This window comes from Staurois parvus, unplaced genomic scaffold, assembly GCF_062004578.1.
Source record: "Staurois parvus isolate SC_StPar_1 unplaced genomic scaffold, SC_StPar_1.0 ptg000235l, whole genome shotgun sequence".
NCBI lineage: Eukaryota > Metazoa > Chordata > Amphibia > Anura > Ranidae > Staurois > Staurois parvus.
In genome coordinates, this window is record NW_028318031.1 from 10,273,300 (window position 1) to 10,298,546 (window position 25,247).

The 25,247-nt window shown below is 39.8% G+C and overlaps 1 protein-coding gene across 2 annotated transcripts in view; it reads left to right on the plus strand.

Moving 5' to 3' along the window:
• Nucleotides 1-25,247, plus strand: part of IL1RAP (interleukin 1 receptor accessory protein) — a 302,078-nt gene that overhangs the window by 149,377 nt on the left and 127,454 nt on the right. For both annotated transcript variants that reach the window (XM_089680156.1, XM_089680155.1), the window contains exon 2: nucleotides 16,318-16,382. In XM_089680156.1, the coding sequence (XP_089536282.1) occupies nucleotides 16,319-16,382 (64 nt within the window). In that variant the 5' untranslated portion in view covers nucleotide 16,318. The remainder of the gene's footprint in view (nucleotides 1-16,317; nucleotides 16,383-25,247) is intronic.

Genomic DNA, 25,247 nt, shown 5'->3' on the forward strand with positions numbered 1-25,247 from the left:
CCTTCTATGTACTCTAAATAAAAAAACAATAGTGCTGTATAAAAGATAAACATGCCATAAACTGTGCCTCTTGAGAACGTCAGGAAGATGAAATGCTGTGTCGGGTCGTAGCAGGAAGGGATGTCATCCCACACATCGGTACCGGAAGTGGTTAACCACTTCCCATCCGCCCTATAGCAGAATTACTGCTACAGGGTGGAATGGATGCACAAAATCACACATATATATATATATATATATATAATGTGATTTTGCATTTCCTGGTAGGGGGTGACATTTGTAAACGCTATAACTTTCACGTAAACCAATACATTTACATGAATTGGAATTTTTTTCTTAGCAAAGACATGTAGCAGAATACATTTTGGCCTAAATTCATGACTAAATTAGATTTTTACGTTTTTTTTTTTTCTGAACATATTTACTGGACAAGTCAAAAATATTTTTTTTCTCAAAATTATCAGTCTTTTGATTTTTTTTTTTTTTTATAGCGCAAAAAATAAAAACTGCACAGCCGATCAAATACCACCTAAAGAAAGCTCAATTTGTGGTACATAAATGTCATTTGGGTGCAACATTGCATTACCACGCAATTGTCAGTCAAAGTAACGTAGCGCCGTAACACAAAAAATGTCCTGGTCAGGAAGGTAGGTAAATCCTCTGGAGGGCAAATGATTAATACAGGGCAAGGTGGCGATGAGAGAGCCTAGAGCTAGATCCGTGTTATCCCTATGCTTATGTAACATGCATGTTTATCCTGGTGCAAGGGTATGCAGCTAACAATGGGAGTAGGCATTGTGGAAGTGGTTTTTAATAAATAAAAGGTTTTAAAGATTTCACACTATGATAGTCTCCCACCATCTCTACCTACATGTTGTATGAGACATTTAAAAGGAAGGAATACAGCTGGCCCAAGAAGAAGGCTGATGGTGGTTATCCATGATACTAAGCACTGTTTGACTCTCCTCTGATAGGTAATCATATAAATCTGGTGAGTGTTCTGTGTTTATGGTGGAGGATTTTGGAAACTATGGCACTGATTGTTGGAAATGGAGTACTTTTCTGAGCATGGACACTTTTTAATAAGTTTGAAGGCGTTGTGCAATATACTGTGAATAATTGGAAGCATGTGGACACTTTATATGCATAGAGAGACTTTATTGAATCGTGTTTAACTTTTATTTGACTATATAAGAGCATTGCAAAGAATATGCTTGTTTATAACACATGTTTAAAGAAAAAACAATAGCGCTGTAGAAAAGATAAAATTGCAAAGATTACACTTGAGATGAGATGCTTAAAGCCCCAATCCAGGCTGTAACTTTGAAAAGCACTGTGATTCATATACAGTTACCATGGCTTAACTTTGTTTTTTCTTAAACTGTTGACACATAACACATATATAGGATGAGCATTCAAACAAATGTAGTAAATTGTCTTTTTTAGGTTAGGTTCACACTGTTGTGGTTTTCTTGCAGGGCACGTTTGCAGAACCCACAATGAAAAGGTCCCTGCACCTTTTTTTTTTTTTTAAATGTAGCTGCATGGAAATCACATGGTCCTATGCCTTTCTGCACAAGGGAAATTATTCTGTCTCTTCCATTGCATGGGGGTGGCATTAGAAATGAATGGCACATCCATGTATCTTTTACTCAGCAGCGCAATTTTTCTGTGGGTGCAGGAACGCATGTGATTTACACGCAATCCCGCACTTGCATTGATGTGAAGCTAGGCTTTACAGTAGTGAGTCATGGCAGTAGACAATACAAAATATTACATCACAAAACACAACCCACTCTGTCTCCTTTTTGTGTCTTGTTGTGGAAGTGTAGGTGAATGAATGCATAACAGAACTAAAGCAGAACTAGCTTTCTGAACAAATTCTGAAGATCAAAGGGTCTTGTCTCCATTAAGAATAAAGGAATATTTATGCCATATATCCCAAATGTTTTCACTTCATTTGACCCTTCTTTGCATCTTGGTGCTGGTGATCTCCTCCGGCCCTTTTCAGCTATTTCCTTTCGTAATACACTAACCCCAGCATCAGCTACAGATAATTGCACTGGACTTGATCATTTTACGAATAGTGAAAATGTGGTACCATTCCTGCAGAATATGCACTGGCAGTGCCACTGGTGGTCTCAATCAAGATGGGCCATATGATAGGGTGACAGCACATTTAGGAGACAGCTGTCACTCTTTAACAGCAAGTGCCTAAGCAAGGACCATCAGGATAGGATCACAAGTTATTATTTTAATCAAAGCTGCATAGCTAGTGTGCATTTGACCTTATAGTGAAGGGACTGGCTTATCAAATAGCCCTCTTAGGCAGGCCATATGTGATTCATTTTTTAATTTTTTTTTTTTAATTCACCGAGTTCATTCCACAGTATGTTGATGAAGGAATCACTGCTATTGAGCTATTGTATTCTGCTGGGAGGGAGCCTACCCCACTAGCAGAATGATCAATGTTGCAGGCTTTAGCTGATCAAAAAAAACCTGACAGGCTGGTTATACACAAGATCGACTTGTGTGCAACCAGCTAGCTCATACATGGATCAAACTTTGGCTGGTCCTTGCTGAACCAGCTGAATTTTCATCCAAGTATTGGCCAGCTTTATTGGTCCTTCCAAGCCTAATGACCATAGTTCAAAGGTCATGCAGCACATAATGGTTTCATCAAATTTCTCCCAGGTAAATCTGCACAGAAATTTGCGAATCTGGAACATAGAAACCCCAGAAATTCACAAACAGTACAGCAACTACCTGTAAAGTATAGGATAGCTTACATCACATATAACAAGGGCTGCTGCCAAGGTGCACTTGGCAACTTGCCTTTGGTGGAGGTGTGATACTAATACAGTGATCAGTGCTAATAATCTGCAAAGTGTGTACATATTATAATATCTGCTGTACTCAAATCAGTGCACATGTTCGTTTTTAGAATAAATTTTTTTTTATGCCAGGACCTCTTTAAATTCCACAGTACGATATTTCATAAAATTCACCTTGTACAGAATTGTATTTATATTTATTGAACAATCGTAAAGAAACATAAAAGAATTGCTAGTTTCTTTTTGTCAGGTATAGAAAAGAGTCTGCACTAGGAGATAAACAAACCAAGGCAAGTTTGTCATATCGCATCCCTGGTAAAAGGACATCTATCTTACTGATAAGGGTTCCATTAACTGCTATCCTGCGGCTATGGAGAAACGCTACATGTTCCTGCACTCCTATTTTCTGTAACCAAAAGTAGTGACCTATATTAGGTCTGGAATTAGTGTGAATCCTTTGTGGTTTCTCATGGGTATTTGGCCCTGACACTCCAGGGCATAGAATGTAATTATACAAAGCTGTGCAGGATGAATCCTGCAAATCAAAACTGCTGTCTGCTTTTTAACGATGCATACACCTTAATACATTTTTTTGCATCATATTCTGAGGGATAGATACAGTAATAGATAAGATATCATGTTATAGGCATTGTAAATATTTCTGCTGTTTGATATTATAAACAAATTAAAGCAGGCCCTGTTTACACCCTCGCACTATAGTAACGTATGACAGTGCATGTGTTATTGCAGCACATGGTAATGTGTGCTATATGAGCTGATGCAGTGCAATTCATTCTAGATGGCACCAAAATGTATCTTCTCAGTGCACTTGTATTGCAGCGAAACATGTTGCAGCATTCTGAGGTGCCATGTTGTGTGCTCCTAAGAATTCTGCATGCACGTTTTTTTTTGTCCGTTGTGGTTCATTGGAACAGGCTGCCCTTATACAACATACAATATTACGCATGTGTTAACCCCAGTACAGTGGACTAATATGGCATGCATAAACCTTCTGACTTTAACCACTTGCCCTCCAGAGAATTTACCCCACTTCCTGGCAAGGCCATTTTTTGCGATATGGCGCTGCGTAATTACTTTGACAAATGCGCGGTCATGCAATGCTGCACCCAAATGAAATTTAGGTCCTTTTTCCCCACAAATTGAGCTTTCTTTTGGTGGTATTTGATCACCTGTGCATTTTTTATTTTTTGTGCTATAAACGAAAAAAGTCAGTCAATTTTGAAAAAAGTATATATATTTTTGACTTTTTGCTATAAGATCTATCGAGTAAAAAAATTTTTTTAAATCACATTTCTTCAGAAATTTAGGCCAAAATGTATTCTGCTACATGTCTTTGCTAAAAAAAAAATCCCAATATGTGTAAATTAATTGATTTACGTATTATAGCGTCTACAAATGGTGGTGTGTATATATACTGGAATTTTTATTTATTTCATTTTTTTATACTAGTAATGGCGGCAATCTGCGACTTATATGGGGACTGCGGCAGGCATTCTGACACTGGGTGGGAACTGACTAGCTGCCACTGACACCTCCAGTGACACTAATATAATGATTAGTGCTAATAAAAAGCACTGACACTGTACTAATGACACTGGGCAGGAAGGAGTTAACATCTGGGGTGATCAAAGGGTTAACTGTGTGCTGTTGTGTTTTTACAACATGTGCTGTGTGTGTTTTACTAAGGAAACATGCTGCTGTGTATTTGTCTGCTATGCAGAGAAATACAAAGCTGCATGTTCCTGCTGGCAGGAGAGAGATCTGTATTGTTTACACACAGGTCTCTCCACTGTCAGTGTTGCTCGTCGATCGCTGGGTGGAATCCAGCTGGCATAGAATCGCCAGCCAGGACCCAGTGATTGACTCCGTAGCCACCAATGATGGCGCGGGTAGGGCGTGAGTTTGCGCAGCCCTTCCGCCTTGTATCAGTATTTCTGCTATAGGGCGTCAGGAAACTGGTTAAAGTGATTCTAAACGTCCGTTTGTTTTTTTTAAATAATAAACATGTCATACTTACCTGCTCTATGCAATGATCTTGCACAGAGCAGCCTCAATCCTTTTCTTCTCTTGTCCCCCAGCGGCGCTCCTGGCTTCTCCCTCTTGACCAGTGCCTCCAATAACAAGCCACTTGCTATGGGGCACTGGTGCATGCTTGCTCCCGAGCCCTGCTCTATACACATAGCGCTGCACCTCAGCCCCGCCTCCATGCACTCCTCATTGGCTCACTGGCTGTGATTGACAGGGACTGTGGGGGTGCAGCACACATTCTACACCGTGTTCCGAATTATTATGCAAATTATATTTTTCTCATTTAACTAAATAATTGATGTAAATAACAGCATAATTCTCATGTTATCAACTATTAAGAGTACAATTCACATTTTATTGAACAAACCTCCTAATGATAACAGTATTTTTTTTAAACATAAGAAACTTACAATGCATTGTTCCAAATTATTACGCACAGTTTCAAAACACTTTATAGGTTGTAAAGAACTGAAAATTGTCATATGTTGTGTTTGCAGCATATTTACTGAAATCAAAAGCTATTTCAATCAAACTTTTAACAACATTTTAACTTTTTAAACATTTTAACAGGTCAAGTTACATTGTAACATAGGACCCCTTATTTGATAGCAGCTTCACAAGTCTTGCATCCATTGAACTTGTGAATTTTTGGAGAGTTTCTGTTTGAATTTGTTTGCAAGATGTCAGAATAGCCTCCCAGAGCTGCTGTTTGGATGTAAACTGCCTCCCACCCTCATAGATCTTTTGCTTGAGGATGCTCCAAAGGTTCTCAATAGGATTGAGGTCAGGGAAGGATGGAGGCCACACCATGACTTTCTCTCCCTTTATCCCCATAACAGCCATTGATGCAGAGGTATTATTTGCAGCATGAGATGGTGCATTGTCATGCATGAAGATGATTTTATTACAGAAAGCATAGTTCTTCTTTCTGTACCAGGGAAGAAATTGGTCAGTCATAAACTCCACATACTTTGCAGAGGTCATCTTTACACCTTCGGGGCCCCTAAAGGGGCCGACCAGCTCTGTTCCTATGATTCCGGCCCAAAACATGACTCCACCACTGCCTTGCTGACATCGCAGCCTTGTTGGAACAGGGTGGCCGTCCACCAACCATTCACTACTCTATCCATCTGGACCATCCAGGGTTGCACGGCACTCATCAGTGAACAGGACTGTTTGAAAATTAGTCTTCATGTATTTTTCTGCCCAATGCAGCCATTTCTGCTTGTGAGCATTGGTTATTGGTGGCCGAATAGAAGGTTTATGCACATTTGCAAGACTCTGGAGGACTCTACACCTTGATGTCCGTGGGACTCCAGAGGCACCAGCAGCTTCAAATATCTGTTTGCTACTATGTAATGGTATTTTAGCAGCTGCTCTCTTGATCAGATGCATGGATCTGGCAGAAATCTTCCACAATGTGCCTTTATCTGCACAAACCCGTCTCTGCTCTGAATCAGCCACAAAACTCTTCATAGTGTGATGATCACGCTTACGTTTTCGTGAAATATCTAATGTTTTCATACCTCGTCCAAGGCATTGAACTATTTCACTCTTTTCGGCAGCAGAGAGATCCTTTTTCTTCCCTATATTGCTTGAAAATGGTGCTCTGCTTAATAATGTGGAACACCCTCCTTTAGTAGTTTTTCCTTAAATTGGGCTCACCGGCCAATCTAATTATCACAGGTGTCCGAGATTGTTTTCAGTGATCAAAAGAGCCCTGAGACACAATGCCATCCATGAGTTAAACTGAAAAACAAAATATTTAATCTTTGTGACACTTAAATAGATTTTGCATAATAATTTGGGACACGATGTATGCATGAAGGTAAAATAAACCTTCAGCCTTTAAAACCACTTAATGGCTCATTATAGACCCATAATTCCATTGTGGACCATTCATTGATGCTTTGGTCTCGATATAAACTTAGATTAAATCTGATCTCCTCTATCTCTCTGGGTACAGCATTTTTTGGTGACCCGGATTTTGTTGCGGCTTTTTCATCTCCGCAGGCGTTTCGTTGGTGGTATGATAGATCCTTCATTAGGTTATCTGATTTTCAAAGAGGAGGATCTTATATCACCTTTGAGATGTTACGCACACACTTTGATATCCCACTTCGTGAATATCATCATTATCGACAGATGAGACATTTTTTTAGTTCACATTTTGGCCTTGTACCTTCATCTCCGATTTTGTTTTTTGAACGTATTAGCCGTGACTCTCCTAGGGGCAGGGGTCTTATTTCAGATGTGTATTGTCAACTCTTGGCTAATTCTTCTCCCACACCCCCTCTCTACAGACAAAAATGGGACACTGACATTGGCATCACCTTTTCAGATGAGGATTGGGATTCCATGGTGGATAACATATGTAAGAGCTCCAGATCCCTTTCAGTCTGTGAGACAGCCCTCAAGGTATTAACCAGATGGTATTATACCCCATCCAGGCTACATGTCTTGTATCCGAACACATCTAACCTATGTTTTTGTGACTGCGGCCTTGCAGGTACTCTGTGCATACATTTTGGACCTGTCCGGGCCTCTCTTTGGTGTGGCGTAGGATCTCGGAGGTGGCTTCTGCGACGGCGGGGGTTCTGGTGCATCTGACTGTGCAGTCCTGCCTACTGGGAGGCCATATCTCGGGAGTTCAGACTGAGGTTATGAGGCTAATCCATACCATTTGTATATCCACCCTATGGGCTATTGCCCTACACTGGAAGTCCCTCACAGTACCATTGGCTTCTGTTCTGCATAGGATGGATGCTGTGATGCTCATGGAAAGAATTAATTAAAACTTTACTGGACAAGATGCACTTATTTGATAGAAAATGGGAAATTTGGAAGACTCATGGGCATTTACTACATGATTAAGAAACACCCATGTTTGGATTGATTGAGATACTCTGTCAGTAGCTGAATAATTCTGTATATTTTTCTATTTATTTTGCTCATGTACTTAAGTTCTTTTTACTTTTTCTCTCTTCTTTTTCTCTTTACCTTACGTGATTGTACTTTTTGACATGCATATTTCAGTTGTGCCTTGTTTCTGTTTTTATATACTGTTTGAAGCTGTAATGCTACTTTACAGTCTATTTCTTGAAAAATAAAATAGTTTGTAAACAATAAAAAAAACACTTAATGGCTGGTTCACACTTGAACTGCACAAGAATGCAGTCTGCATTCCTGTGTGAATTAGTGTGGTGCGATTTTCAGCCCATTCAAAACACATCAAAAGTAGTGCATGCACTCCTTATAAAAATGCATTGCAAACGGATCGCATGGTACTAGGGTATCATGTGATCCAGTGCAGGCAAATGCACTGCATTTGTGTTCTGCGTTTGGGGTGTTAGGAATACTTTGACACCTGCAGCAGATCACATACCCAGTTCGTTCTGAACATGGACCAGGAAACACGCATAGAACATTGGTTTGCCACAATGAATTCTGGTGGGATTGAGCTGTTAATGTAATTTGCTGCTACCAGTTGTACATACCTGATTTCATGCATGTTAAATGCACATTTTAGGCCCAAAACATATATTTTCTTAAAAAGAGACCCTGTAATATAAATTGGTAATACAGTATCACACTATAAGGCCTCATGCACACTGGATGTTTTTCCTGCTGCTCATAGGAGCATCTGGTATTTTTTTTTCCTGCCTCTAAGCTCAGTGTCCAGAAGCAGCAGCTTTTTGGCAGAAAAAACCGCTTTACATCTGTAAACTGTAAACCTAGGTGTGTTTAGCACTTGAATGTTAATTCATTTCAATGACCAGAATAAATTATTATGTTATTTGTCAAATCGCTGCTGCCTAGAGGAAAAAGAGATAGCAAAACCTCCAGAGCGCATAAAGCCTAATTTGCTCCTGTTTAATATAATCGAAATCTGTTTTCAGTACAAAATACACTTTAATTATTTTCAGTACTCACAAACAGTCTAATAGCTCATTTTATTTTGTAATATATGAAAGATTAGGTTGTGCTGACTAAATAGATACCAAATGGGTTAAGCCTGAAAGTTGTGCTTGCCCATGTAATTGGTGAAAGTTGTTCATAAGTGACACTTTACAAGCCTTTACAGCTCTTTAGTTTAGACTTAAGTACCAGTTCACATATACAGTCAGGTCCAAAAATATTGGGACATCGACACAATTCTAACATTTTTGGCTCTATACACCACCACAATGGATTTGAAATGAAACGAACAAGATGTGCTTTAACTGCAGACTGTCAGCTTTAAGTTGAGGGTATTTACATCCAAATCAGGTGAACGGCGTAGGAATTACAACAGTTTGCATATGTGCCTCCCACTTGTTAAGGGACCAAAAGTAATGGGACAGAATAATAATCATAAATCAAACTTTCACTTTTTAATACTTGGTTGCAAATCCTTTGCAGTCAATTATAGCCTGAAATCTGGAACGCATAGACATCACCAGATGCTGGGTTTCATCCCTGGTGATGCTCTGCCAGGCCTCTACTGTAACTGTCTTCGGTTCCTGCTTGTTCTTGGGGCATTTTCCCTTCAGTTTTCTCAATCGAATTCAGGTCAGGTGATTGACTTGGCCATTGCATAACATTCTACTTCTTTCCCTTAAAAACTCTTTGGTTGCTTTTGCAGTATGCTTTGGGTCATTGTCCATCTGCACTGTGAAGCGGCGTCCAATGAGTTCTGAAGCATTTGGCTGAATATGATCAGATAATATTGCCCGAAACACTTCAGAATTCATCCTGCTGCTTTTGTCAGCAGTCACATCATCAATAAATACAAGGGAACCAGTTCCAATGGCAGCCATACATGCCCATGCCATGACACTACCACCACCATGCTTCACTGATGAGGTGGTATGCTTAGGATCATGAGCAGTTCCTTTCCTTCTCCATACTCTTCTCTTCCCATCACTCTGGTACAAGTTGATCTTGGTCTCATCTGTCCATAGGATGTTGTTCCAGAACTGTGAAGGCTTTTTTACATGTCGTTTGGCAAACTCTAATCTGGCCTTCCTGTTTTTGAGGCTCACCAATGGTTTACATCTTGTGGTGAACCCTCTGTATTCACTCTGGTGAAGTCTTCTCTTGATTGTTGACTCTGACACACATACACCTACCTCCTGGAGAGTGTTCTTGATCTGGCCAACTGTTGTGAAGGGTGTTTTCTTCACCAGGGAAAGAATTCTTCGGTCATCCACCACAGTTTTCCGTGGTCTTCCGGGTCTTTTGGTGCTGCTGAGCTCACCGGTGCGTTCCTTTTTAAGAATGTTCCAAACAGTTGTTTTGGCCACGCCTAAAGTTTTTGCTATCTCTCTGATGGGTTTGTTTTGTTTTTTCAGCCTAATGATGGCTTGCTTCACTGATAGTGACAGCTCTTTGCATCTCATCTTGAGAGTTGACAGCAACAGGTTCCAAATGCAAATCGCACACTTGAAATGAACTCTGGACCTTTTATCTGCTCATTGTAATTAATTGGGATAATGAGGGAATAACACACACCTGCCCATGGAACAGCTGAAAAGCCAATTGTCCCATTACTTTTGGTCCCTTAACAAGTGGGAGGCACATATGCAAACTGTTGTAATTCCTACACCGTTCACCTAATTTGGATGTAAATACCCTCAAATTAAAGCTGACAGTCTGCAGTTAAAACACATCTTGTTTGTTTAATTTCAAATCCATTCATTGTGGTGGTGTATAGAGCCCAAAATGTTAGAATTGTGTCGATGTCCCAATAGTTATGGACCTGACTGTATGCGGATTGAATGCAGTTTGAACCTCATCCAATCCACATGAAGGGAAATACCATTGCTTCCTATGGTGCTTGTACACATATGTCTGGTGCACTGGCGGTGCAGATTCATTGCGGATTGAAAAAGAGTTACCGTATGTCCTTTTTCTGAGCAGTGTGGTTCAGGTGCAGGTTACAGTCTGTTGACTTCTATGGGAAACATTTCTAAACCGTACACGTCATCAGTTGTGAACAGAATAAAATCCTGACCTAAACCTGATGTAAACCTGACCTGAACCGCTGTACCACTACTGTATCGATTAGCTGTGAAACCTGAGCTTCAATCCCCTCCGCACGTATGTGAATCAGCACTAACAGTACATAATTAAATATAATTATTCCTCCCACTTTGTCATGAATGGCGATAGTTAATGTGTGGTGCAAATGTCTTCAAATGAGTGCACACCCAATGCATGTGCTTGTGTGAAAGTGGGAGCTGGAGGCTTTTACAGTCTTTCTTACTGTATTTGCTTTTTTAACCATTTTTTTATTTTCTACCTAACTTCAAACAGATTGACATCTTTGAACCTAAGTGTGCTCAGAGCTGACCACTTCTGTGGTCATTCTTCATGGGGGGGATTGGCAAACCTCTTCCACTGCTTTCCATCCTGTCAAGATGGAAAGGGGGGTCAGGTGGGAAGTGGTCAGGTAGCTCTTCAGCCTCCTGGATCACTTATACGAGAAATCTGAGGATAAAAAATGTAAATGATAGTAGCAAGGAGTGAGTATATGCCAGTGATGCCCCCGATGTAGCTGTTAGCAGCAGTGACAGGATTAACATGTCAGTAATTTGTTTTATAAAAGGGGAACATCAGATCTAAAACTCCATGGATGAAACACATATTTAGGAAGTCTATTACCAGCCAAAAATTCATGGTTATACTCTTGTGATTTCCAACCCCTGTTGGAGGTGCTACTACTTGATCTCTCTCTCTCCACAGTAAAGTAATATGCTCTGAGCTGCCTTCCTGCTGTAAACCCCCTTAGGCCCCTTTCACACAGGTGATCCAATCAGGTTCGCCTGTTAGTTTTTCAGATGGACCTGATTGGAGGGTCCATGAATTGCTGTGGACAGGTGGGTGTAAAAAGACTTTTGTCTGTTTAAACCTGCCTACCTCTGCAGCCGATCCTGTCTGCTAAAAAATGGCAGGGGATCGGAGAGTATTTTGGTATAAAAGGACAGTGGAGTCCATTTACTCCCATCCCCATAGAGCAGGGCGGGCTCTGTGTGTGTCCTTTCTATAGAAACTGAGCAGACACAGATTTGTCATCTTCCTGCTTTTTTCCCATCAGCAGGGGATCTGTAAGGCAATCCTCTGCTGATCAGAACAGAATCTGCCCCATGTGAAAGGGGATATCAATATGGAAGCTGCTAACGTGTTTTTAAAGGTAAGGCTTTTTGAGACTATTATCTATACCTTGCTTTCATTTTCTAGTGAGTCACTGGCCTGGAAGGTATGTGCACATTAAATGTCCCAACCCCTGATCTATTCATTATTGTTTCAATTAAAGACGATCTCCAGGTACAAAATACTTTTTTTTTTTTTTTTTTTTTTTTTTTTTTAAATATATTCCTTAACATCCACAAATGATATAATTCTAGATATTAACGTAATTGACATCATAGCCTGTACAGAAAGCAGAGCTGTGGGAGGGGCTGAGAAGGCAGGCTGTCTGCAGAAAACCACACGAGGGGCTGAGACAAGACCACCCTACACAAGGAAGGGAGAGCAGCATTGACTAGTCTTTGTTATAGGAAGTTTCTGCACAAAGGGAACATTTTTCACTGGATTACTGCATAGATCTGGAAGAAATACACAAGACATCTGTATTTAGACAATATTTGGTCTTCCCAGAGTTCAGCTTTACATAACTTACCATACAGTAAAGGAAGGAGAGGGCAGACCTCTTAAAGTAGAAATATAGTGGGAATGCAGCATTTGCCATAATGTGCAAATATGCACAAATTGCCCTTGCTGACAGGTTTGTGGTCCCCATCCCTTCCATCTTCTTTGACTTTCCTGGACTGGTATCTTCTCTCTTCATTTGCCACTGGGCAGCCACTTGGTGATGTATTTCTAACTGGTATGCACACATGTAATATTACCTTGGCACGACGCTCCATTCTCAGTATCCTAAAGATGCTGGGAGAGGGCTGAGACTGTATACTCATAACATATATATGCAGCGCTAAATAAGATGATGATGAATAAATACATAAATCAGCTGCTTAATACTATCACAAGCAATAAATGGTGTAAAAGAGCGCTTCAGGTCACTAAAAACAGTAATGTGAATAACGTCCAATTGTGATGTAATAAAGTGCATAAAGTGGTGTAAAATCGATTAATTTCAAGTTCAATAACAATATAAAGGTGAAACTCCGTGACTCCAGTGGCTGAAAATGAGTGTAGATTGCACTAACCAGAAAGCGCAATCTAATGCGCATTTGAGTATATCAAAACCAACTCCTGGGCATCTGGATCTGGGAAATGGAACACTTGGGGTCATCTGGCAAATATCAGCAAGACTGTATACTACATTACAGCAACAAACACTGCTTCATCTGATCCAAACAGTGCCAGTGAACCTTTATAATGCTTCACAAAGACATCAGCTGCAAAATACCAGGTCCCGTGAACACAAGCTCCAAAGTCAAGTATATTCTGTGGAGTAGGTTTATTGAAAATATCATAGTCTGAAAATGACACAAATCAAGTGTAGAAGGGTAAAAAGGGCATACAATTAAAAATGGCATTGCCTATATTAAAACAGTCGATCACGTTTCTTGACAGATAAGAATAATGAAAGGTCAATTGTAAATTTAACAGCCTGACCATCTGAACTTTCTTCTGATACTGGTGTAACACAAATGTCTTCTGACGCTATTTGAAATCCACAGGCACCTGATTTGTGACCTGAACTTGTTAAACTGGATAGTATTGGATGATGAACATCTGCTGTGTGTCAGAATCTTAAATATATTCGTTCTCAAGTATTAAATGCCAGAGCTTGAAGCTGTATACATTCCAGCACTTTGGTACAAAGGTCCTTCCAGTGTATGTGTACAGATGTGATATCCATTACCTTAAAAAATAAATTCAGTATATACATTTTTTGATTGGTTGTTCTTAAATGTTATCCAAAGACCTATTACCGTATTTTCCGGCGTATAAGACGACTCCCTACTTTTCCTGTTAAAATATAGGGTTTGAGCTATACTCGCCGTATAAGACTACCCCTCTTCCAACGCACACAAAATAAAAATGAAAAAACATCAGATTTGATTTCAATATGGTATGGTATTCCAATGATGGGGTGCTATTCCTCCCACTGACACCAATGATGAGGCACTACTCCTCCCACTGACACCAATGATGGGGCACTATTTCATCCACTGACACCAATGATGGGGCACTATTCCTCCCACTGATAACAATGATGGGACACTATTCCTCCCACTGACACCAATGATGGTGCCCCATCATTAGTGTCAGTGTGTGAGGAATAGTGCCCCATCATTAGTCAGTGGGAGGAATAGTGCCCCATCATTAGTCACTGGGAGGAATAGTGCCCCATCATTGGTGTCAGTGGGAAGAATCGTGCCCCATCATTGGTGTCAGTGGGAGGAATAGTGTCCCATCATTAGTGTCAGTGGGAGGAATAGTGCTCCATCATTGGTGTCAGTGGGAGGAATAGCGGCCCATCATTGGTATCAGTGGGAGGAATAGCGCCCCATCATTGGTATCAGTGGGAGGAATAGCGCCCCATCATTGGTGTCAGTGGGGGAGGAATAGTGCCCCATCATTGGTATCAGTGGGGGAGGAATAGTGCCCCATCATTGGTGTCAGTGGGGGAGGAATAGTGCCCCATCATTGGTATCAGTGGGGGAGGAATAGTGCCCCATCATTGGTATCAGTGGGGGAGGAATAGTGTCCCATCATTGCTGTCAGTGGGAGGAATAGTGCCCCATCATTGGTGTCAGTGGGAGGAATAGTGCCCCATCATTGGTATCAGTGGGGGAGGAATAGTGCCCCATCATTGGTATCAGTGGGGAGAATAGTGCCCCATCATTGGTATCAGTGGGGAGGAGGAATAGTGCCCCATCATTGGTATCAGTGGGGAGAACAGTGCCTCATCGTTGGTGTCAGTGGGGGAGGAACAGTGCCTCATCGTTGGTGTCAGTGTGGAGGAGGAATAGTGCCCCATCGTTAGTATCAGTGGGGGAGAGGAGCGACTGCTCCTTCTTCCAGTTCGGCCGCTCGATTTTCGTGGGGCCGCTCGGCTCTGCCTCCTCGCCGGTGATTGGTCACCTGTGTGCCTTTCCAGTGCTGGTGCCCAATCACTGGTGAGGAGGCGGAGCCGAGCGGCCGCGTGACCATCGAACTGAAAGAAGGAGCAGCCGCGCTTCCTGGACCGGATCATCGTGGGACCGGAGCCAGGTAAGGTACAGCAGCCCCTCTGCCCACCCCTGTACTTAGTGTCCGTTGGAGGAGGAGGGGGGGCGGCGCCGCGCCACCCCTTGAAAAAGTGCCGCCCTGACACCGGCTCGCACCAGCGTATAAGACGACCCCCGACTTTTCAGAAGATTTTCAGTGGTTGAAAAGTCGTCTTATACGCCGGAAAATACGGTACATTTATTTTTATATACACAATATTAATAATAATAAAAATCCCATAAACAATTGCAACAGATTTGGTACAAGGAGGGAGGAAATGCTCAGCATAGAAATGCACGGAAAACTGAGCATGTGCAGTAGCTTGGCAGCAATGTGTTGGCACATTGCTTTGTAAAATCTACTTCAGTGGGGACATGGACAGGAGGGAGAGACAGCGAACAGCAGGATCAACCAGTTTTTTGTTTTTTTTAACTGTACTGACAGTTTTTTTAATGATCTGCATTTAATGGCAATTTAATCACCAAAGCTAATTTGAAAAAACCTACCTTTTAAAAAATAAATGCTGTTCTATGTGTAAAATTAGACTAGTAATACTTTCATGCAGTCATGTTGACTAAATTTACTAGGCTAGTTTTACACAAGCCCATGCTCTGAAAAGTGATTTGCTGTGGATCACTTCTCAGAATGCAGCTAAGAAGCTGCTCAGGCGTTCAGGAGGCAATCGTGCCACCTCCTGACTGCCTTATTATTTTGTTTGTTTTTTTTTCTTTTTTCAATTAAACTCTGCCTGCTTCTGCCGACCCCAACTGTTAGTCTACATGTACACTGGAACTGCCATAGACATTAACTCTACTGGCAGGAGAAAAATTCTAAATGCATCAAAATGTGTGAAAACAGGTAGCGTATTTAGCACTTGGACGTTGACTTATTTCATTGGCAAGCATTCTGGCCAATGAAATGAATAAACACTCAACCGCTAAACGCCGCGTTTCAGGGGCTTTGGCAGAAAAACACCAAAAGCTCCTAAACGTGCAGCAGTGTACATGACGCCTAAGTGTAAACGAGCCTTAAGTGGCACCGCTAAATTCTCGAGGTTTTCTATCTAATAGTGTAAATGGTAAAGTAACTATATTATTATGTATTAATGCATTTGCATGAGGTCAAAACAATATAAGTAAAATACCCATAATCATGACTGATGAAAAATACAGTTCGTTAATATATATATATATATATTTTTTTTTTATAGGATGAAGTTCGGTTTCCTTCTTACATGTCTATTTCTCATTGCGTTCCCAAGAGACTGCTTTAGTGGTAAGTAACAGCTTGACAACTGAATTTCTTGACCATTAGCTATCATAGTGTGTTTTAATAAGGCATCATTATAGGAGCATACTATGGATGTGCTATCTTTTTATATCTTATACAAAGACAAATTTATTTCAATTATTTTTGGATCTAGTTCTCATTAAACAGTTCTATCGAGCCTGTAATTTAATACAGAGTAATCGCCCACTAAATTACTGGCTACGGGAATGTCAGGGTACAGCTTTTAGTTACTGTCACACTGACACATACTCATGACAGTCTTCAGCTGAACTCTTTATACAGTGTCAGAAAGGACATTGGTATTGTGCACGTTAGCTGCTTTTGTTCTCCGCTGCATTCAAGTCAGCGAGGAAAGTGGTACATGATAATTCTCAGGATATGTGTGTAGCATTGCCTTGGTAGAAAATACTGCATCCTATGAGGATGAAAACAGTACAAAAATGGATGGAGTAGTAGCTGCATTTTGGCAGAGTCTGCTGCCTGCTTTGTTGGGCACAGATTACTCAGAAAAAAAGATCACTGAACCCCAACCTCTGCATGGTAGTACCTAAACCCAGTGTCCCATCAGCAGGCATCTGCCCAACTTGGGCTACCCACAGACACTGTGCCCTTGAGATCCAACTCACTCTATTCACTTTTCATCTAAGACCTGTATATAGTTATAATAATAATTAAAAAATATATATATTTTTAAATAAATATTTTTAGGCTTCCAAGATACATTATACACAGAATACAGTATTAGGCTCCATGCACACTAACATATATTTTTTTAAGAAGCTGGGTAAAAAAAACCCTGGTAATGTTTTTTGGTAGCATTTTAGCATTTAGAAGTGTTAGCATTTTGTTATCATTTTTACAGTGCATGTAGGGGGGGGGGGGAGACTAAAAAAAGGAGCTTTCAGCATTTTTTTTTTTTAAATTCTGGAGAAACGCTTCCAAAAACTCTACAAAAACAATTTTTTTTCTCCTCCTGAATGCTGAAGCTTATAAAATGCCACAATCCTAAAATAGTGTGCATGAACACATAGACTAACACTATTCATCTTCTAGGAGCAGAACAAAAAATGTTGATAACGGCTTCTAGGAGCAGAAAAAAATGCTAGTGTGCATAGAGCCTAAATGTAAGCATCCTTCAAATACCAAAAATGTGTAAGAGAAAAATGTACAGTGTCCAATGATATGAGCAAAAGAAAAAAAAACTAGGGCAATAACAAAAAGTACATAAATTGTAGATGGGTTCACATCAATCAAGCAAGACACATTTTCCTCTGATCACTAGTTGCTGATTGGAGGCATAGATGTTGAAAACCATAGACTATTCCATATAACAAAGAGGAAAATATGGAGCCTGGTAAAATGAATAAAAATAACAATCATCATAAAAATGTATCAAAGTGACTCTCTTCTTTGCCAGTGAAAGGCAAAGTAAGAGAGACTCCTAATCTCCTGGAGCGTATACTCACCTGTGTGCTCACTCCCCTTCCATCAGTTTTCCAGGAGCAAAGTGGAATACCTGCTACTTCAGGGTATGTGTGAGCATGTGACTCACTGCCCTTCTCGTTTGTGACAATACGATTGGGCCATTGCTGTCACTGGAGTGTATAGCCATGTGTAAACACCAAAATGTCATTTTGGACAAGACTTTCCTTCATCATGGCAAAACAGAGACAATCAGAAGCAAGGAAAAGTGAATATATGCTAGGGGTGTGGGGAAATAAAGTGTCCTCCTTACTTTGCCCAACATGGGCAAAGGAAGTGATCACCTTAATAATAGCAGTGATAGTGTATGTATTCCTTTTTTTATTTCACTTGCGTTACTTACATTTTTTTCAGCAGTTACAGTTCATGTAGACCAGGCTGACTAGCAAAAATTGAATTGCCAGTGTTTCGGGAAAACACTTCAGGGAGGGAGTGCTTAAAGCAGCAATACTTAAAAAAATAAATAAATGTACAGCATATGCATTAACCAATTCAATACCGGGCAATTCCTGCCCAGGCCATTTTTCAGATTACAGCGCTCTCACACTTTGAATGACAATTGCGCGGTCATACACCACTGTACCCAAACTAAAATTTTAGCATTTTCTTCACACAACTAGAGCTTTATTTTGGTGGTATTTAATCATCGCCAGGGTTTTTATTTTTTGTTAAATTAACAAAAAAAGACCGAAAATTTTGAAAAAAAAACCATCTTTCTTTGTTTCTGTCATAAAAGTTTGTAAATAAATAATTGTTCTTCATAAATTTAGGCCGAGATGTGTTCTACTACAGGTCTTTGGGGAAAATAACCCAAATTAGGATGTATTTTTTAGTTTGTAGGAAAGTTATAGAGTTCACAAACTATGGTATAGATCTGAATATTGATAAGTCCTGAAGTACTGACAGCCAATCTAATTTCTTGAGGTCCAAGAATGTCAGAACAGTACAGATATCCCCCAAATGACCCCTTTTTGCAGAGTAGACAGTCCGACATACTTCATAAGAGGCATGGCGAGTTTTTTGAAGTTGTATTTTTTTTGTCATTTTTCGGAAAATGGAAAAATATTTTCACTATTTTTTTTTACATACTGTCACCAGTGCAGTACATCGTCATCATATAACTGGCATGGCGGTGATCAGGGACACTGACTGGTGACAGTGTGAAAAAAAAAATATATATTTTTTTTTTAATTTAAAATTTTTTATTACATTTTTTTTCTTTTTTTTTAAGATTTTATTTTCATATTTCACTATATATCCAAAGTAGTACAGTGTTACCATAGTAACATTGTACTACTTTGGGGAAGTGATTAGTATTTTTTTTTTACACAATTTGCTTATAGCAAAGAATTACTTTGGTATAAGCAAGCATTTACCTGAATGACATCAATTCATTCAGGGTTTTTTTTTGACATGTGCATGTGATTAGCTGTGACCATTCACAGCTAGACACTAGTATACAATGGATGGCATGAATGAAGCCATCCATTGTATACAACTGTCATGTGACCTGCTGTGATTGGTCACAGCAGGTCACATGGTACCGGCAACAGGGTCGATACTCAGATCTGTCATCTGCCATGTCCGAGGTACACGGCCGGTGACAGATCGCGCCGCTGTGCGGCTCTACAAGCGAGCGAACTGCGCATGTGCGGGAGTACGCCAAATGGCGGCCTCCCGGAAAGCTAGTGCATTTTTCCGGACGCCATACGGCCATTGACCGGGCGTCAAATGGTTAAAGGTGACTATTGTAAGCACTCCTAAAAAGTTGGAATGATGTGTAAAATCTACATAAAAACAGAATGCAATGATTCACAAATCTCATAAAGCCATATTTTATTCACATCAGAAAATAGAAAACATATCAAGAGTTTACACCGAGATAATGTACCATTTTAAGAAAAAAAATATGGTAATTTGAAATTGATGTCCACAACACGTCTCAGAAAAGTTGAAACAGGGCTACAAAAAGCTGGCAAAGTAAGTAGCACTAACCAGGAAGAGCTGGAAGAACATTTTGCCACTAATTAGATTAATTGACAAAAGGGCAATGGCATGACTAGGTAGAAAAAGAGTATGTTAGAAAGTCAGAAGTAAAGATGGGAAGAGGTTCACCAATCTGTGAAAAACTGTGTCTAAAAATTTCAGAATAATGTTCCTCTATGTAGGGGGCAGGATTCTAAGTGACTGACCACTGTGATATCCAATCAGAGGCTATCATAGCGATCATGTGACCCAGACTTGGGAGTCATTAGAATGGGACCTGGGGCTCTCAGTGACACCCTGTGCGGCTCGCTTCCAGCACAAAGACAGGTATGCAAATGTGTGGACCCACAGAAAAAGCCCAGTTCTGTGAGTCCGCATATTTGTGTGACATCGGCGCCAAGGGGTTAATATCCAAAAATAGACCACTGCTCATGGCTAAATGACCACTCAGAGTCCATATGTATATATATTGTGTGTATGTATGTGTGTGTGTATGTATATGTATGTGTGTGTGTGTGTATATATGTATATATATATATATATATATATATATATATATGTATGTATGTATGTATGTGTATATATATATATATATATATATATATATATATATATATACATACACACAGTTGTGTTCAAAATAATAGCAGTGTGTTGAAAAAAGTGACTAAAGCTCAAAATCCTTCTAATAACTTTTATTTCCATACACACAAATGCATTGGGAACACTACACATTCTATTCCAAATCAAAATATATCAAATTTGTGGTGTTCCTCTAACAAAAATTGAAGAAAAGTGAATATTAGACTTTTCAAAAAAATAGCAGTGTTTGTATTCTTCTTTACAAACTCAAACATTCACTATATAAACTGAAAAATGTTTGAAGATTTTGCTTTCCTTTGAATCACTTAATTAATATTTAGTTGTATAAGCACTGTTTCTGAGAACTGCTGTACATCTGTGTTGCATGGAGTCAACCAACTTCTGGCACCTGTGAACAGGTATTCCAGCCCAGGATGATTGGACTACATTCCACAGTTCTTCTCTATTTCTTGGTTTTGCCTCAGAAACTGCATTTTTGATGTCACCCCACAAGTTTTCTATTGGATTAAGATCCGGGGATTGGGCTGGCCACTCCATAACGTCAATCTTGTTGGTCTGGAACCAAGATGTTACACGTTTACTGGTGTGTTTGGGGTCGTTGTCTTGTTGGAACACCCATTTCAAGGGCATTTCCTCTTCAGCATAAGGCAGCATGACCTCTTCAAGTATTCTGATGTATTCAAACTGATCCATGATCCCTGGTATGCGATAAATAGGCCCAACACCGTAGTATGAGAAACATCCCCATATCATGATGCTTGCGCAACCATGCTTCACTGTCTTCACAGTGTACTGTGGCTTGAATTCAGTGTTTGGGGGTCGTCTGACAAACTGTCTCCGGCCACTAGACCCAAAAAGAACAATCTTACTTTCATCAGTCCACAAAATGTTGCACCATTTCTCTTTAGGTCAGTCAATGTGCTCTTTAGCAAATTGTAACCTCTTCAGCACATGTCTTTTTTTCAACAGTGGGACTTTGCGGGGGCTTCTTGCAGATAGCTTGGCTTCACATAGGTGTCTTCTAATTGTAACAGTACTCACAGGTAACTTTAGACCTTCTTTGATCTTCCTGGAGCTGATTGTTGGCTGAGTCCTTGCCATTTTGGCTATTCTTCTATCCATTCGAATGGTAGTTTTTCACTTTCTTCCACGTCTTTCAGGTTTTGGTTGCCATTTTAAAGCCTTTGCGATCATTTTAGCTGAGCAGCCTATCATTTTCTGTACTTCTTTATATGTTTTCCCCTCTCCAATCAACTTTTTAATCAAGGTACTCTGTTCTTCGGAACAATGTCTGGAACGACTCATTTTCCTCAGAATTTCCGAGAGAAATGCACTGTAACCATCATGTACAACATTTGCTGCCTTCCTTTCTTAAATAAGGGCAACAATTTCCACCTGTTTTTCAAAGAATGAATGACCTCACTAATAGAACTCCACACTGCTATTATTTTGAACATGCCCCTTTCAATTAGTGATTCAATTACACAGAATCAGCAGCATGCATGTCATGACTGTTGGGTCTGTTGGATTTCTATTACTCTACTACACCTGCTAGTAAATGATTTGCCATGTAGAAATATCATTTCTACCAAAAACAGCGATTGATCAGGTTAGTGATGTCTGACTGCTATTATTTTGAACACAACTATATATATATATATATATATATATATATATATATTTCTTATAGCATGGAATTAGGGTTGTATAAATAAAAGCTTATGTAATAAATTCCAAGTGTTATTGCTACATGTATTAACTGAATGCAGTTATCAGAACAAAATGTGTTGCACTAGTGGTCCTTAAATAGCAGACGTGTCTACTATTATTTTTTTTTATTTTCATTTTGGAAAAGGCAGCATACAGATTCTTAGGGGAAGAATGTGTAGAACAGAATGTAAGGATTGCATTGATGTAGAAAAGGATATCATTTTTCTGGAACAATACTGTATCTGTGATTATGTGGAATGCGTAGTAATATATGTAGGACTACAGGTAGTTCTTACACAATGCAAAGGATTATAGTAACTTTACAAAATTGCATGATTGAATTCCTGACATGTCAGGGTATACAAGAACAGCTTGGTTAACCAAAACAGCTTTGATTAACTGATCAAACTGTATCTTGGAATTTCGTAGAAAGCCTATCACAATGTGCTGCAACAGTGGGATGACCAGTGTTCGATATTTGTGAACACAGACAAGAACTAAACAGGCACCATAAGTTACATGGCTGTGTCATCTGAACTGGCATCTTACTTGGGTTATAATTCTACCAAATAGTTTACTGGGGGTGTTTAGCCTATTGTGCTCAATGTGCTGAGGATTTAATATTTTTAAGGTTCAGTTAGGAGTTAAAGGAACCATATGCCTTGCCTAGGTTACAGCCCTGGGGTTACTTATTAGAGGATCAAGGAGAACTCTTGCTTGGAGAATTGAGCTCATTTGATAAGGTTGAAGGCTTAGTAAAAAAAAAAAAATTTATACAAACAAGCTGGATTATTTTGTTTTAAACATGTCAAAACATAAGAGACTGTTTGGAAAGCATGGATATATGTTAGGGTTATGGCCAATTTCTCAATAAAGTTGACAAATATTGTTCCTGTGAATGTGTTAAATCTGTCCACTGTATAATGAGTTAAGCAATCCATTTTGAAGAGTGTTCTCTCCAGATTGTTTTGAAAAAGTACCTGCTTGCAATAAGTATTCTTGAAGTTGATGTGTTGGATCATTGACAACAGATGGACAAGTACCAGGTGAATGCTGGAAATTAGGTCAAGGTGCTGGCACTATGCCAGCTAGACATTGCAGATGATTGACAAAGGAATTGTTACAGGACATAAAGTTTTGCATATGTAATGACTGAACAAGCTCTGAAAATGGAGGACAAATGCTTTTTTTTTTGTAATTCAAGTTAGGTTATCTATTTGTATGGCTGGGTGCTTTCACATTTATATTCAAGCTCAATTCGATGTCTGACCTGCAAATGTATGGCTTATTATAGATGACTGAAAGTCCTACTTATTCAAAAATGATTATTCATCGCTGCAGTGACAATTGTAGAATGTTTCACAATTTCACAGTGAAATGACTACTTTATTTCGTATGGCAAACAAGAGATCAACCATTAATTACAAGGGGCCTACCAGCATCCTGGCTATTCCCGTTGACTGACACTTCAGGATCATTGTTTGCCATGTCCTATGTATGGCCTGGTTGGCATTAGTGATGCTCAAATTAGTTTATTGCTTGGAAAAATTGACACACAATCCTCAGAATTCATAAACAGAATCACAGACACTCATTGGACTCCCTTCTGTGCAAGAAACTGCACAACTTGGAACAGTTTCATGTAGTTGTTGGTAAGGTATATATGAATCTGTTGCAGAATTACCCCAGACAGACTCTTGTCTTTGCTTCAATACTTACACATGGGACACAATTTACTTCAGCATGTAAGCAGTCTCTTTTTTTTTTTGCCTACTCTTTTCCTATCATTTTATTTCTTAAAGCAGAATTTCACCCAAAAATGTAAGTTACATTCTTCCTCCCCCTCCTCCTCCTGTTTCTTATTAGGCACATCATTTTTTTTGGAAGGGAGCAGGAACCCAGTTTTGACAGGTACCGGCTTTCACTTATGCTCAACTTGCCTAGGTGATCCGAGCGGAAGTTCACGCTCCCCGCAGATTTCTGTGGCACGTCACAGGTCCCAGAAAGCTGTCTGGCCATTCACAAAGCGTAGCGTGGCTCAAGCATTCGCAGTAAACAGCTGGCTGTGAAGCCGCAAGCAGTCACAGCTGGCTGCACACAATGGTAATGTCGGGGACTGAAGATCAGGAAAGAACCCAGCCCGGGTGAGGACAGGTTTGGATCCAGGCGCAGTGAGTGTTTATAAAAAGTCAGCAGCTACAGTTTTTGTAGCTGCTGACTTTAAGGCCAGTTGACATCTGGCGTTTGGGATCTCTGGCAGAAATTATTTATTTCAGGTACTTGTATAGCGCCGTCAATTTACGCAGCGCTTTACATATATATATTGTACATTCACATCTGTCCCTAACTCTCAAGGGATGTATAATCTAAGGTCCCTAACTCACATCCATACATACACATATTAGGGCCAATTTTAGACAGGAGCCAATTAACCTACCAGCATGTCTTTGGAGAGTGGGAGGAAACCGGAGTACCCGGAGGAAACCCACGCAAGCACAGGGAGAACATGTCACAAAAATAAAACAAAAACAAGCCACCCAAAATGACACAAATAGCTAGTGTCATTGTCATATCTCCGACTCACTTGTACAAGTGTGGATCCATGAACCCAGAAAAATGCATACTAAACAATATGGTAGTGTGACAAGAGCACTCCTACCTGGAGAAAGTAGGTTACTAAATGATCCACGCGGAGTAATATGATTCAAAATAATTTCCAACAATACTTTATTTGATCACATAGATCATAAGGAGGTTAAACATGAGCACGGTGAACATGTCAAACACATAAAATCATGTTAAAAAGCACTTGGCGTCTTCATTACGGGGTCATCTTAGCACATAGAGTACCATATAAGGCAATGTAGGGTAATAATAAGATAATTATCCTAGATTTCCATGAGTTTCCAACTTGTATTAGAGTGAGCCATGTATTCAGCAGATATGTTCCCAATGTACGTCAGGAGCCTCCTGGTATGTGAGAGCTGGAACACAGAAATACATAATGTATGTATAGAAATATAAGAACCGAATCACATCTAAAGCTCACCAGGCCTCCCTCTACACAAG